Here is a 16,258-nt window from a genome sequence, read left to right on the forward strand (position 1 = left end):
GTTGAACTCTTCCTTTAAAGCTGAATCTGAATGACAGTGAGGTCATTGCTCAGGTGTTATGTCACCTGACGCCTCCTCTGCTCACGCCAAACGACTTTATTCACCTTCATATTAAAGAATTTCATTTGGGTCAAACTGCCAGCTGAGTTTCAATGAAATATCGTTTTCGTGAGAATTTCTCAGCCGGCGCTCGTCTCTGTGTGGCGTGGCTCGGCAGGAGTCTGCACCTGGCCTCGCAGGTGTAAATGCTTCCGTGATTTGGCGTGCGGAATGAAAAGCAGCGGGGCTCGCGGTCCTGAGGAGCTGCTCTGAAAGCCTGTGTGAAGTTATGAGATGGGCAGCTATTCCACAGCTGCTCACAGCCGGAGCCCCGGGAAAATGTTTGATGTCGGCCGCACACCATCACCGACCCCTCGACACATAAGCCGCCGTGTAACTTCCTGTGTAATTTCAGCGAGGAAGAAAAAACACAAATAGTGATTGTGAAGTCTGAGCCCGACAGCAGCAGCATTAACAGAGATGTTAACACAAAGCATTAGTGGCCGCACCGCTGTGCTCTCGGCGTTATTATGGGAGCGGGCTGCTGAGCCGCGGGGGAACGGGCCCTCTGCGATGTGGCGGCGTGGGAGGTAGCCCCAGGGCCTCAGAGCAACTGCACCAAAATGTCATTTACGCCTCCTCCCACCGTGCATCGACTTCCATCCCTCCACCGCTCCGTGCGATCCCCTCGCGTCCTCGCGGGTCGTTCTCATGCAGCAGGCGGATCCTGTCTCTCAGAGCTTTGAGACATGTGACCCATCAGATCACCTGAGGGGAGGAAGAGGCTGCTGCAGCCGAGGAAGCACCGCGTGAACGGTTCTGTCGCGGCTTTGTTTCAAATCCAGTGTGAAGAAATGTTGATCTGGTGAGGATTTTCACACCTGCAGACTGAAGCTGAAGCAGCGTTTACCTCACAGTCGCTGGTTCTTACGGTGCTCAGACAGTTTAACTCTGGTCACGTCTGCAGCCTGAGCTCGCTCTGACATTCCTGAAGTATCTCACATCGTGTGGCGACTGTCGGACTGTGGCAAAGAGCAGCTTCTGTGAGGCATTGTGGGTAACGTGGCGTCTATATGTTCACGTGTTGGTGGACAGGGTGCAGAGCTTGCAGCAGATTACATCCATGCTCGCGGCTTCCTGTGCGGTGTGACATCACATCCACGTGACGTGATGAGAAAGTCTGAGTTCTGAAGCGCCTACTCTCTGGTTTTCTGCTCTAAATCTGATGTGAAAAGGTTGGCTGTCGTGTGATTTCTGTTCGTTCAGACTTCAGAGAAAGAAATTCGCCTCGACTTTTCTGCTCTCGCCGCCTCACGCCGCTCGCCTTGTTTCCTCCTTGGCGGCAGATTGCGGCGATGGTTCACGGTTTGCCCGTGGGACCTTTTCTCAATCATGGCCTCCCCTCTTCCTTCTCCTCCCTCTGCACCTCACACTTCCTCTTTAATTAAGCGGTTCTGTGTTTATTTAGGGATTAATTTGTGCCACTGAATGGTTAGTTATTAATGAAGTTTTTGCACTGGGCCGTCCAGTTCAGCGGGCGTCCAGCAGCCCGAGGCGTCCTCGCAGCACAGCGCTCGGGGACGATCAGGAATAATGTGCCTGAGTGTTAAATTGAGGGCAGAGCTATTGTTCAGCTCGAAAACCATTATCTCCACATTTCCAACCATCATTTTAATACCTAGTCCCATAACTGCTGCACTACCTCTATCCCTGGCTTTCCATTTGATAATCCTGCCATGAATAACCTTTGCAGACTTTGTTGCTTTTGCTGCTCATTTGTGCTGTAAAACTATTTTGTCCTCGGGGTGTTTCGGACTGCAGTGCACTGACCTTCAACATGTTCACGCTGAGTTGAGCAGATTAAATATAGCAAATTGGGCTCTGATTTTACTGCAGCTAAAAGCAGATTGTTCTTCAGTGGTTGTGGCAGAGTTTGCTTAATGAACTCCATAGCTCACCACCACGAGAGCAGCAGGCCTGCTGGAGGAAGCTTACAGGCTGCCAATAACTACTCTGTACATGTGTAGGAAGTGTAGAGATGTTTCAGGTCAGAGGAGCAGACAAGTTTCCACAGAAGACGATGTCCCACTCATCAACGGACTGTTTCCTGCTCCCCGGTCTTTTTTAACCTGCTGTCACTCAGAACTCGTCTCCAGACGTCTGACTCACCATCAGCGTTTTAGTAGGTCCGGTCTTTCTTGCTCGTAAGACAACGTCCATATTCTTAATCCCACCGACAGGCTCTGATTGGTCAATTGTTTGTCTAACTGGTCAGCAACAGCCAATGAGCACAACACCACAACTATTTTTACAAAACTGACATGAGTGAGGACGATTCAGAGGTTCGAACAGACAGTCGATGGTTACTAATTTAAAACAAACCTACACCTTAAAATGCTCCTTTTTTGGGAGTTTCAAAGTCCATTTTTAAACTGCAGACAGTTTCAGGCATTACTCTCCTCTTCTGATTTTTGTTTTTCTGAATTATTTCGTCTTAACCGCTGAATCATCGGGAGCGAACACCTCACATTCGGGTGAAGCGTTTAGCTGAGTGACATCACTGCAGGTTGAAACCTGACAGAAAATCACCTCCTGCTGTTTGGTCCAAGTGTCGATTCACCTTTTGAGCAGGACCAAGAAAAAACAAGCTGTCATTGTGAAACCATGAAGCTGCAAATTATCACCTGCAACCATTCATAAAACACAGAAAACTCGATGCCTCTCAGGCAGCACACGAGATTACAATTGACGTTTTTAAATGACACTGCCCTGCAATGTCATTTTATCGAAAGTCCCCTTTAGAAAGTCACTGACTGAAGATTGGCCACCTCCCTGCTCCATATCATTGACTGGAACATTTAACGGTCATGTAATTGCCCACATTGACATTTTCAGTCACAAAATTGCAGCTGTGATGAGGCACCAGGAAACTGCTTCGTACTGAGGGACTGTGGGATTTTCTACAAGTTCAGGAATAATCAGAGAGACTGTCGCACAGCTGTCATGGAGCTGTGAATCTGTTCCTGTCTCAAGTGGATTTAATGAAGGAAAACGGGAGCAAACTGCAGCTTTTCACTCAAACTAAACGCAGGCTTGATATTAACGCTTTGATTTTACAGGAAGTGAGTCCACGACCTCGAAATCTAATGAAGAAATGTGGGTTTGAAATCAGTTACTTTGTTCCCTGTTAATGTTTGAAAAGACAAAGATTCAAACAGATGAAATTAAAATTGATTGTTTCTTGCTTGGTGTTGTCTTTTAAATGTGACTGCGTAGCTGCAGTATTCAGATTCAGCTGATGGGACACAATACAAACAACATTGTTTAAGCTTTTGGTGCCTGACAGCAGATATGAGTGAGTCCCTGAGGATCATGGGAATTAAAGAGAAAAGCTCTTTCACGTGTCGCCTGGTTGCCTTGAAGTCAAACAGATGAATTAAAGATCTCTTTGACTCACTGGTTCACCTTTTCTTCTTCTCCTTCAGGATCTTGGAGCTGCAGGAGAAAGGCGACCTGGACATCATGAAGCAGAAGTGGTGGCCTCGCACTGGCCGCTGTGACCTCAACAGCCACGCCAGCGCCCACCCGGATGGCCGCTCCCTCAAGCTGCACAGCTTCGCCGGCGTCTTCTGCATCCTGGCCGCCGGGCTGCTGCTGGCCTGCCTGGTGGCCGGGCTGGAGGCTTGGTGGAACAGCAACCGCTGCCGCCAGGAGCAGCCCAAAGAGGTGACCGAGCACAGGGCCCGGCGGACGGGCCAGCGGGGGGAAGACACTGCCACACTCTACTTTAAGGATCCAGCCGCAGACGCGAGCCCCGACTTAGTGGAGCTCCAGTACACCCAGCTGTAGAGGAGAGAGGTTTAGAGAAGTTAGTGCTGGAGAGCTGGTGGACAGAGGGTGGTGAGACAGGACAGAGTAGGTAGATGTGCTCTGTGCCACATCAGCCCAGGCCACTGATTGAAATCAAATTTGGTCTCTTATTATTACCCCCCCTCCATTTTTTCTTTTCTCCGCCCATCGCTCCTCACCCACCTCGTCCTAAACTTACAGACACCAGAGCTCATCTGTTTTTGTTTGGCATATTCTCTAAACCACGTGACGCACACAGCACACTCCACTTGACCATTACCTTTACTAATACGCTCATGAAACAACAGCTTCTGCATCCACTCGGGAGCCGTCTTTGCCTTGACGCTTACACTCGAGGCCTTAGGCAAACACTGAACTGAAAGCATGGAATTAGCCCAGCCAGTCAGGATTTGACTCTTGGCATGTCCTGTATGTTCCCAGCAAAACCCCCCCCGCTAAAACAACCGAGGGCACCCGCAGACTTTAACGATTAAATCCCACAGTGCCGGATCCGTAACCATTCAAGTGCTCCGTATTGAATTATTGTCATAAACTCATTTTCTACAGCGAGGCTTTGGTAGTTTCCTGCACCCAAGGGTTCTGAAAAGAGATTATAATTAACAGGAGGGAGATCGCTGAGGCAGAGAACGATAACAGACACACTTTTGGACATTTTCCATTTCATTGTCAAATCCTTATGAGACGTCAAGAGACAAGTAATTTATCATATCCAAGTGAACTTTGAAGTGCAGCCCACTCTGGGTTTTAACATTAGCAGTGACATTATCACAGTCAGTCCAAATCATTTGCTGTTGTTGCTAATAGATACTCAAGCCTTACTAAGTGCCTACTGAATAAAAGCCATCCAGCAGTCAGTCAGCAGGTCGCTCTCTGTAATGAAATACAAGCCACCTTAACAGCTGAGCTAATAGTTACACCTTCACAGAGTTTAAGGAGGACAAGCAGTTAATTAAACATTAATGCTCCCTAATCAATATTAATGGCCTCTGATAACAATGACAACAATGACTCTACAGGAAGCGTCTGATAATTGATGTGTTTAGTGCAGGTAAATATCAGATAAGTGTACAGAAACTCCTGTCATCACAGAAGGTCCATGTTCTGCTGATTTAACACTGAATTTGACCACAGAGGAAACATTTCATACACACATAGTTGATGTTTTATCTTAGCCCTCAGAAACCACCCACACTGATCTGGAGTCGTGTGTTGTCCCAGCACCAAACTACTTATTGGCTTTGAGACTGTTAGGTCTGTATGGCATTTACACAAGAGAGAAAAGGGTTAATTCAAAAACCCTGCAGCTTCAGAGAGCCCGTAGAAAGTGTGACAACGTGTTGGATGAGAGAGGAAAGACTTCAGATACAGTTCAACAAACTAAATGAAAACAAATCTTGGTCAAACAGTTTCACTAACAGCTGCTGGTTCACGTCATGTTAACTCATGTTCACACAAACAGTGTTAAAGTGAACACGGCAAAACAAACACGCCACCGGACGTTTACAAGGCGCTACGGCTACAATGTTAGCAAACAGCTAACGGAGCAACATGGTCATTACTGATGAATGTAAATCCAATAGTCAATCTGTTGAAACTTTAATGACATGATGAGCTTCAGTAATGGATCCAGAGAGGTGAAACTAAAGATCTCACAAGGAAAAGCAAACTAATTTGAATAAAGTCCAAAAAATTAACTCAGAACACCAAATCCAACCACAGCAGACCTGTAAGACCAGTGCAGCAGCAGTAAATCGTCTGGATCTGGGACACAGACTCAACATTTCAAGCACTCATTCAGGCCACACTTGAACATAAACTGACCTCAGACCTGCATTTATAAGTTCTACCTCCAGAAAACAACCCTCACCTGCTGTGCCAAACACACACACACACACACACACACACACACACACACACACACACACACGGGGGATTTCGGTCAACAGAAACATGTGTGTGTCCCTTCAGGAGGACCAAACAGAAGCAAAGTTTTGACGTGGATCCATAAACTAAAGTGTGAGCAGGCAGCAAACTGTACGTTGGGGGTGTCGCCCTTTAGCAATAAGATCTGTCTCCAACATCCCCGTCCATAACCCCTGGTACTGTCACTGTGTCACGTCTTATTGCAAATTATATGTCAATGTGGACGCCCGTGTTATCTATCTCCTCTCCTTCTCTCCATCTATCTTTCATCTTTTTATTTACACTTGACTGTCTATGATCTCGTGCAGGTTACTAAGGATTACAGGCTGGCAAGGGTTTCTGGTCCATTGACATATAATGACATTACAACTGCTTCATCGGAGGGGAGGAGGGACATTTGGACAGACAGAGAGAGAGGCTGGGATGAAGCAGAAGCTATTGACACAGGTCAGAATAGACCTCCTATACAACTATTCAAAATAAAGACAAAAAGAAAATCATATCTGTGCCGTCGCCAAGGTCCTTTTGTTTTGTCGAGGGATGATTTTGTTTCTCTGTGGAAGTTCTGGAAATAAATCCTCCAGTAAATCTGAAAAAGTAAACATGCAGGGCTTTGAATTCAAGGCGCTAAAATACATTTCTTATCTCCAGGAAGCCGTGCAACTGATGCCATCTATTCATTTTTCCCTTTTATGTAACCATAAACTAAATAACGTGATATGTCAATGATAAAGCAGCTAATGGTTTTTTGTAATCCCTTAAAACTTTTTTAAAGGTGGGAGCTCAAAAAAAGTTGTAGGTGATATAAAACAAAGAGTTCTGCTGAAAAACGAAGCTTAAATCAGACATTCGTCCCTGAAGTTTCTGGTAACTTCATTAAACCTTCCACCGACAAAACTGCTAAAGCTAATTATCAATTTCCTTATCAGAAAATTGAACAGGAAATTATTTCCAGAACCAGACGTTTCAACTCTTAACCAAGAAGAAAAAAAGGCTCAAATTAATTTCGTTCAAGATCTGAAAACCGTCAGCTTGGTCTTAATTGCAATTGATTGGAATTTGGGCTTAGCTTTTAGCTGACGACGCGCTGATTAAAGTTGTAATTGATGCCGACCTTGGCTGCTCCATCAGGCACCGACTGTGAGCTTCTGAGCCCTCTCACCTTTAACGCTGCATCCCCCCATTAGAAACCCTCCTGGTTCTTACAGTGCCTTTCTGTTTCTCCTTGCTTTGTTTCAGTTGGTCATCTTTACCTGTATGAACACATTCCATAAGGGCTGACCTCTGACCTCACTTCTACATGTTGTTGGCGTGTTGAACTGAAAAAATAACCATTTCACTGTGATGGAAATCACAAGAAATCCTGCAAACAAGCTTAGTGCCTTTCAATGCACGCCTCTTACAAAGCAACTCTGTGTTCTTTTAACCCTTTACAAGCTAAAATTACTCAACAGGATGTGTGCTGGTGTTACAGCTGAGCGAGCATGAGATGCTCAAATATCAGCCTTCGTCTATGTAAAACAGGAAATTAAATAAGAGAAATATGTGCAAAACAAAGCGTTAAGGACAAACACTGAGTTGAATGTCATCAGACTCTTCAAACTGAAGTTATTAAAATAAATTTGAGTGTACAAATATTTCTCAGGGGTAGAACTAGAAGCAGAAATTACTTTCTCAGTTAAGCTAAGTTAAGCTAAGTACCAAAATCTTTTGTTAGCTAACTCATAAATTAGCCAGACTAAATTGTGAAAACTCCTGATTTTAGTCCAAGACTTTTTGAGGGTTTTAACTGGTAAACTTATGATGAACTGTGATAACAGCGCCATCATCAGGTCAACATTTTATGACCAAATACCCGCAAAACTAATGTCGTTCTCATTGTGTTTACTGCTAATATGCAAATATTAGCATGCTAACACAATAAACTAAGATGGAGAACATGGTAAATATTACACCTTGTTAGCTTCGCCATGTTAGCATTGTTGTTGTGAGCTCGTTAGCACTGAAGGTAGCATTTAGCTGTGAGGCTGTTCATTGAGACAGGAGGCTAACTCATTAGCTTCATGTGTTTAACTGGAGGCTTTTGTTGCAGGGTTGACCCAGAAAAGTTAAGCAGACTACAGAGACTTTTCATCAGTGACTTACAGCTGATTCTGTGTTAATGTCGGAGTGTTCTGGCTGCTCTCGTCATTCTCACAGAGCTTTACTTGAGCATCACTTAAACACATAATTGGCTTCAATCGTTAACGCGTAAGCCGACCGCTGAGAAAATGTCTGCCTTTGAGAAATGTCCAGCGTGCTCACTCGAGGTGAGCTTCATCTTCCGTGCCCACGGGGGGGTGGATGTCTACTTTCGAGGTGGTCACAGTGCAGAAAAGTACGTCAGCTAATCATCTTACAGTGAGAGATGCTGATATCAAAGGCAGCCTGTTATAAAGAGAGTTACTTGCTAAAGGGTTTAAAGGTTTCCGAGGTCCGCGAGAAACCAAAATGAACCCGAAACAAGCAGAAAGTGTTCTTATCACACTTGAGCACAACCCACTCGACAGTTGCAGTGTTCACAAAGTAGCAGGAGGGAGAGCGATTTGAAATCCCCCCCACTGGCAGCACTCATTAAAAGAGCTGTTTGTTTTCCAAATTAATGGAGGCTTTCAGACGGCTGTTGTTTTCTTCTTTTCCATTTGCATCACCAGTCTGTCTTTAACGACCGGCTGAGGTTTAATCCCAGCCATTTATTTATTTAGGCTAGCTGCCAGTTTGACGCTGCTGAAAACATATTTTAATGAGATGCCAGTGTGCTGAAACAATAACCTGTGCTGAGATGTTTTAATTGGCTTTGAGAGGAGCTCTTTGAGACTGGAGAGGGATCACTGAAACTGCTCAGGCCTCGTGGATAAACACGCTGTGTGTTTATGTGTTGCTTTAAGGTTTGAACAATGGCTGACGGCAGATGCTTGGCCTCAGCGTGAATCAAGATGCACCGAGACACTGAGCTGTCCTCAAGTGTGCCTTCTGCCATGGCTGTTATTACACGGTATTATAGGCTGTTTCACAGGAAGTGCTCCACCACTCTACCTCAACATGAGTCTCACCTTAAGAGCAAACTGCTGTCGCTTTATTTCTGTTAAGCTGTCATTAGGTGCTTTCCTGCTAACCGGGGCTGTAGCTGCGAAGTCATCGCTCGTTTTAGGGGCAGAAATGTATTGATCTGACTATTAGTTTATCATTTAATATTTCACATCTTTAAAAGGCTGATACCACTAATTTCTTTAGAAGAAAAACATAAATAAGTAAATCTAAAAATTAAGCAAATTTCCCTGCTGGAATTCAGTTCGTCACCATTTAACTGTTTTTAAATGAGTCAAAATCGGGACAAACAAAAAAAACAAAAGTAAAAAAATACAACTGTTGAACAAATTGAAGTTATAATCCTTAAGATTTCAGTGCTGGTTGATTCGGTGGCACCTGTTGTAACCTGTTAGATATAACACATGCTGACCACCGGAGGGCGGTAAACCCACCTTGAACAGTGAATGCAACAGAGGAAGAAGAAATAACAAAAATGTCCTGTTTTGACAGTCACAGGAAACCTCTGACTACACTGAACTTCCTGTGGCTGTTTCACAATAAAAGCCACTGTGTGGTTTGTCGGTTGAACTCTCTTAATGTGAAGCAGCAGTGGAACTGTAGCCTTAACTTCACACAGCTGTGTGAGAATGACCATTAATGATCACAGCTGTGTTAGTGTGAGTACATTTAATGGCTGCTGTAGATTTCCTGTAGATTTGTGTATTAAGCTCATAATTTCATCAGACATCGTGTTTGAAGTGCTGAAATCTTCAGGATTATTACTTTAAAAATGGAAAAGATATTTAAATTATGGGAAAATGTTCTTAAATAATATGTGGGGCTCAGGGTGGGGGGTGGGGGGGTAAAATCCCTGGTGCTGATAACACTGCAACATAACCTGTGTGTATTAATCTACAGTGTAAATGTGCCGTGCGTTGTTCTGAATCTCACTGTGATGAGTTACTGTGACTAATATCATTGTACCTTTAAGTGAATCCAATGCTGGAGCCAAGCCAGGCTGCGTTCAGGAACACTCAGTGACTTTCTACGTTTGTTGTAAAGTGACCGTTTGCATTAATTTCTCTGGCTGTAGCCGGATTCATTCACACGGCAGCAAACACACAGACATGGAGAGAATTTGGATTCAGACTCGGGGCCTCGCTTCATATGCGAGTCACGCCTCCCATCTCTCTCCGCACCCCTCGTCCTTTACCTTCCCATGACCCAGTGTACTGAAGCAGACCTGCGGTTCAACAGGGAAACACTCAAGTGTCTATTAATGCCTGACAAGTATGCATTGCTGCAGTCAGCAGGAGATGCAGTGTCAGCCAATGTTTTGATTAAATTGTTCTGATAGGGAACCGATTCTCCGATCCTCCAGCACAGAGTGTCCCGGCTCCAAGGGCAGCGAGGAAAAATCCAGCACAGAGGAGGAAGACACCACAGCTGTGCATATTCACAGCTAAACAAAGCCAAAAGACCAAAGGTTTTTCTCTTATTACTTGAATTTTAAACTGAATTAAATTCCAACTCTAAAGACCTAAAATGAAAGACCTCAATCCGATCAACTCAAATCAATCAATCAATCAATCACCAGCACAAGTCAGTGAAACTCTGAGATATCCTGCTGACACACAGGCAAACTAAAGAAACTGCAAACTCTGAACAGCTTTACAACAAACTACCTTCAGTCAGTTTGGCTCCAGGATTGTTTTCTCCAGACATCAAACCTTTCTGGCCAAGTTTGATTTCAAGGTGCACATTCAAATTGGTTTCTGTGGCCTCAGTTCCCACTGGGCTCCTCACACAAACAGAAACGAGAGGCTGTCTATCAGCTGGCATGTGATAGCAGTCCATCAGTCCAAAACAAAGGCCACGTCCAAAAACAAATGACAGATTGAGATGCATGGAGCACCAGCAGACCTCAAACAGTCTGAGAAACCGGCCCATCGCCAATCTCAGCCTCTGTGTCCCTCCCTCCTCTCCTCCCTCCCCCTGTCTCTCCTCTGTCCTCCTCCACCCCCAACTCCTCCTCTTATAGGACAAGGAGGTGAATCTGGAACAGGTGCATCGTCGTATGAACAGTCTTTTGGACGAGGACTTGGCCCACAAGCAGATCCCCGGCCCCTCTATCGAGATCTCTGCGCTGGACATCGGCAGCATGCAGCCCAGCCAGGCCTCTCTGGTGCCGGGGCCGGAGTCCGTGCGGGACTACCCGCCCTCGGGCCTCGCTGTGACCACCTTCCTCCCCGGGGAGGGGGCGCCGCCTCCTCCTCTTCCCCACCCTCACCATGGGGGGACCCTAGGCAGGACGCTACCCCCATCCCAGGGCCCTGGCAGCAACACGTTGCCCCTGCACCACCCTCTCAGCAGCACCAGCCTCAGCGGCAGCATGCAGTGCAAACACAGGGCTCCCAACGGGGGGCTCTTCCGGCAGAGCCCTGGCAAGACACCCATGCCAATGTCCTACCAGGCAGTCTCCGCAGGACCCATACCCGAAGCCATTGAGGCCACCCACAGTACATCCATATAGTGATAGGAGGGGGGGGCGAGGGGGCGGGATGGGACGGGATCAAACTGCATCAAAGATGAGTCACTCGCTGGACTTTGGTCCGGTTTATTTGAGGCCAGTTAGAGATCTGTAGAGGAAAATTATTCAGAAGGCAAAGAAAACATATATGTACAAAGTGAAAAGATTTTGTATCTCACCACCTGTTCAGAAACGCTGATGTTACAAAAAACAAAACAAAAAAAAAAAAGTGGGGAGGCGGGCGGGTTGGCGGGTGTAATTTTTCTCTTGTAAATATCTGTAAATACCAAGAGAACGAAGTGAGGTTAAAGTGTATTTTGAATATTCTCAATTTTTGAAGTTGAGTTATAAAAAACAAACAAAACAAGATAAAAAAAAATATATATATATATATATATATACATTGATGAAAAAGTTATGACTGTTTGAATGGCTTTGTAAATTTTGTTCAATATGAAACAATGACGCGAAATTCATTGTGATTGTTTTCTAAGTGCCGAAATTAAACGATGTCTCTCCACAACTCATCGATGTAAACGACTACCCATGATGCACCGCTGTAGGGACATTTTAGTGTTGGACACCTACTGTTATGCACCTCTGTACCAACCCTATATATATCTTCAACATCGGACGAAAATGATCACAATTTTTTTTTTTTTCATTTGTATTGAATATATAATATACGTTGTTTTTTCAAATCAGAGTCTACATTCATTTTCTTACATTGACTGTAAATGGTGTATCATTCAACAAAGGGGGGAAACAAGTGGATTTTTATCTGGTTCATATTTTACACACAGCTGAGTGGTTTGTTTTTAGTACCTTTTTATTTGGCATCAGCACTGTCCAGGTGAGGCGTTTAAGGTCGGGGAGGGGGAGGGAGGGACTGTTCGGCTGTGATCACACCTGCTGTTTGGTCCTTTGGTACAAAGCATCTGAGACTTAATGTTTTTTAACTGTTGGGTTCCAATATTGGAAGTTAACAATGAAAGATTGGCCTCTGTCAGGAACATGAAACGCTGTAGATGTCCTGTTCGTCTTTGAAGAGTCACCACTCCCTCATGGTGCTTTAGATTCAAACACCTGTTCAGCGGTTTCACTTCACGTACGACTTCAGTTCCAAAAAAGTCTGGACTGGACTCTGGAATCCTTTATCCATTCATGTGTTCATAAAGTGGTGAACCTCGCTCCATCCTTGCTTGTAAGCGACTGAGCCTTTCATACCTAATCATGATCCTCTCACCTGTTTCCAATCAACCTGTTTACCCGTGGAATGTTCCAAACAGGTGTTTTTGGAGCGTTCCACATCTTTCCCAGTCTTTGAAACGTGTTGCTGCATCAGATTCACAATCAGCAGATATTTACAGAAATCAGTGAAGCTGATGAGCTCAAACATTGATTATATTGTCTTTGTGCTGTTCTCATTTGAGTTTATGTGAAGAAGGATTAGAAAATGACCACATTCAGTTTTATGTTTTGCACTGTGTCCAAACTGTTGTGGAGGCAGGGCTGTACCTTCCCCTTCTCAAGTTAAGGCTACTCAAACTCAAACTGCGATCTGGATATCATGAACCGGCTCTGAACCACTTTGGTTGAAGCTGAAATATTCCTACACCTATTGGACGGACTGCCATGAAATTGGGGATGTGTTGCGGTGACTTTGGTGATCTCCTTCAGAACCACTACGACATTCTCGTTTACCAACCACGACTACGGAGGATGAAAACTTTCATCCATCCTACAGTTTGTTTTTCTTTACACTGAGCTTTCCTGCGTCAGAGCCGAGCAAGTTCAATTCCACCTACTGGTTCCTGAACGTTGGAGCCAAACAGCATTGACTTTCGTGGTTACACTTGTGCATTTTGTCCACATATTCTTGCGGGGACATTTAATGCTTTGTACTCATCCTGAATGAATAACAGTCAAATAATGACAGCAGGACCAAACTGGTACCAATTTAAGACCAGGTCTTGGTATGCAGCCCTGCTCTCAGGCAAACAAAAAACAGCTGAATATGAGCATTAGTCCACAATTCATTTTGTTCTTTTTGGCTTTCCAAGCTTCTGTTCCCTGAAGGGGTTTTCATATTGACCTGAGATCCAAAGCTACTGGTCCCAACAATGCAAACGCCCACGACAAAGCACATCGGTCGTGACTTTGCTTATCTGAAGCCCTTTTACGCATAATCCCAGGGTCACGTCCAGTACTTTGTTGGTGTCTTACTCAGAGTGATCACACTGCTTCAATGTGGACTTTGAAGGTCAGACACTCAGAACATACAGCAGGTGGTGTGACAGAAGCCTCACGGTCTCTGACCTTTTTGTTTGTTATATTTAACATGAAGAAAAAAGTCTCGTAGAAAGAACTATCAGCTATACAGATGTGTCTTTAATTTTTTATACTAGAGAATTTAATGTCAAACACTTGTATACAGGTTTTTCTCCTGCAAAGCAGTGCAGTTATTTTAATCACAAAGAGTGAGAGTGACAGCGAGAGGCCTCATATTCCCACAAGTCATTCCTAATGAGATCCATTATCACCTGCAGGGATGACAGAGGGCGTCGTTATCCAAAGTGCAATCAGAGGCTCATGATGGTGGAGATTCTGCAGGTGCCATACCTCAACTGCTTGTAATATAGACGGAATCAGATTTTATGGAATACGTTTGCTAAACGCTGGATTGTTTTTCTGTATGGAGAGCTCTATGATGAACCTTTATGGAAAACTATTTTCAACAGGAAAGATGAAACCACACACTCCACCCCTCCTGTTTGCTTTCATAAGTGCAATTAATGTGCATTTATGGGTCTAGTGAGTTTTGACTTCATTTTCATTTGCCAGGCTTTGGCTGTTTGGAAACATGTTGATCACACACAGTGGAGTTTTCAGCACGTGAGCAGCAGCTTTAACGGTCGGACTCCCGGACAGAGACCAGCTCGCCTTTCAAGAGGTCCCATTTAAAAAAGTTTGATGTTTTTATGTCGGCGGAGGAAATGGAGGGACATTAACTTGTCAGAATGAAGGGCTTCATTCCTAAAAGTCTTACACTACGATGGGACATTGATCAGAGGGTACATTCATGCAACATGATGATTTGACACGTCTTGCTGAAATCTTTCATTGAAGAGCAATGTGGATTAAATAAAAAACAGCCCGTGCTAACTGATGCTATAACAAATTCCATCTCAATCTTTCACAAGTCTGTTCACAACATCCAAACAAACATTTAGAAGTAATGTCTGCACGATTCTGCAAAAACCGGATTATGCTCAATGACTTTTTTTTTTTATGTCTAATGTCAATGTTTTAAAAATTATTTCTGTGTACAATATCTGCACATGGCACCGTTAACATCAGGGAAAGACTGTGGTTGAACTGCAGTGTTTAGGGACGGGCAACTAAACGCCTGGTTAGGATTAGCTCCATCAGCACTCCCGGTTATAAATCCATTATTTCTGCAAACACACGTCAGACACGCTACATGCCCAGCCTGTTTCTTTAAGTTTTGGTGTCTAAACCAAACCAAGAGGTTTTGTTGCCTAAACCTCCGCAAACTGTGACTGTTTACGAAGTGACGAAGGTCCGGCACGCCTATCGCTGGCACTCCCCAGTGGTCAGATATGTTGTTTTGGGAGTCAGTGGGAATCGACCCGTTCAGTCGTTAAAGTATGAGGACCTCCATCCCGACCTCCACCTCACTACACACAGGCCACACCACGTCCTGTGACAGCACTAAGCGCCGGCATTCGATGTAAAGCTTTAGTGCTGAATAGTCCGATGTGGATTCTTAGGGACGCTGTGCTGTTCCAACTAAAAATCACAGTTTCCTAAAGATTCAGCCAGTTTAGCCTGTTGATTATAGGACCAACACACTTCTTCTGGTGCATTAAAAAAGGTTTAATGTGTTCCTGTGGATGCAGATGTTTAACATGTGACCTTTTCTTGACTATCCAGAGCAGAAATGACTCATAATTTAATGTTCTCTGTTCAGAAAACCATGAATAAATTAAATCTGCCAAAGGGGGCTAAAAAGCTAATGTTCTGTTCCTGTGTGAATACAGATTCTCCACTTACAATAAAATAAAATCTACCATGTTTTTCACTCTGTCTGGGAATTGGACAAAGAAGTAAAGCCAGACTCGAGTTCAGCGCCGGAGGGACTTTCCTGTCGCTGGATCATCGACTCTGAAGCAGCTCTCATGTGAACAGACTCTACGTGGATGTTTTCTAACTGTGTCAGTAGTTGCTCTTGTGAACCGACTTGCTTTTTACACTGTGCTCCACAACATGACAGACAGGCAGAGCGGTCAGCAGACAGGAAGTCAACAGGAAGTCTGCGTGCTGGGGCGACTCCACGCGCCTTTACGTTTAACCTCCAGCACCGCGTCAGAAGATGAGAACATGAACTGTCATAGCATATAGTCTGTCACAGTACATCCGAGGGAGACCCTTATTTTATTTATGAATATGCTGCTTGGAGTTTCTTAATCTTTAATAAAGAAATATGGTTTACAAATTTGTTCCTGAAGTTGCCAATTTTCTTTTTTACTTTACAAAGATCACTTGTGTCACTTCACCGGGCAAGATGATAAACAAAATTAGAGCCGGAAATAACACTTATTTTCATTATTGTCAGTCTAGCAAATGTCAGAAAGGGATGAAAAATGCCCATCACGGTTTCCCAGAGCCGAGAGAACATTTTCAAATGTCCTGTCAGTCACAGCAACAGTCCTAAAGTCAAAGATATTCAGTTTACAGAGACATAAAACAGAGAAAAAGCTATTAATCGACTATCAGAAGATTTGTTGGAGATTCATTCTGTCA

The 16,258-nt window shown here is 44.3% G+C and overlaps 1 protein-coding gene across 4 annotated transcripts in view; it reads left to right on the forward strand.

Moving 5' to 3' along the window:
• Positions 1–15,948, forward strand: part of grid1b (glutamate receptor, ionotropic, delta 1b) — a 410,627-nt gene extending 394,679 nt beyond the window's left edge. For 3 of the 4 annotated variants that reach the window (XM_076759895.1, XM_076759897.1, XM_076759898.1), the window contains 3 exons: positions 3,525–3,765; positions 6,141–6,279; positions 10,943–15,948. In XM_076759895.1, coding sequence (XP_076616010.1) covers positions 3,525–3,765; positions 6,141–6,279; positions 10,943–11,409 — 847 coding nt within the window. In that variant the 3' untranslated portion in view covers positions 11,410–15,948. The remainder of the gene's footprint in view (positions 1–3,524; positions 3,766–6,140; positions 6,280–10,942) is intronic. The other variant, XM_076759896.1, reaches the window with a different exon arrangement.
• The last annotated feature ends 310 nt before the right edge of the window (positions 15,949–16,258 follow it).

Source organism: Chaetodon auriga, chromosome 20 (assembly GCF_051107435.1).
Source record: "Chaetodon auriga isolate fChaAug3 chromosome 20, fChaAug3.hap1, whole genome shotgun sequence".
NCBI lineage: Eukaryota > Metazoa > Chordata > Actinopteri > Chaetodontiformes > Chaetodontidae > Chaetodon > Chaetodon auriga.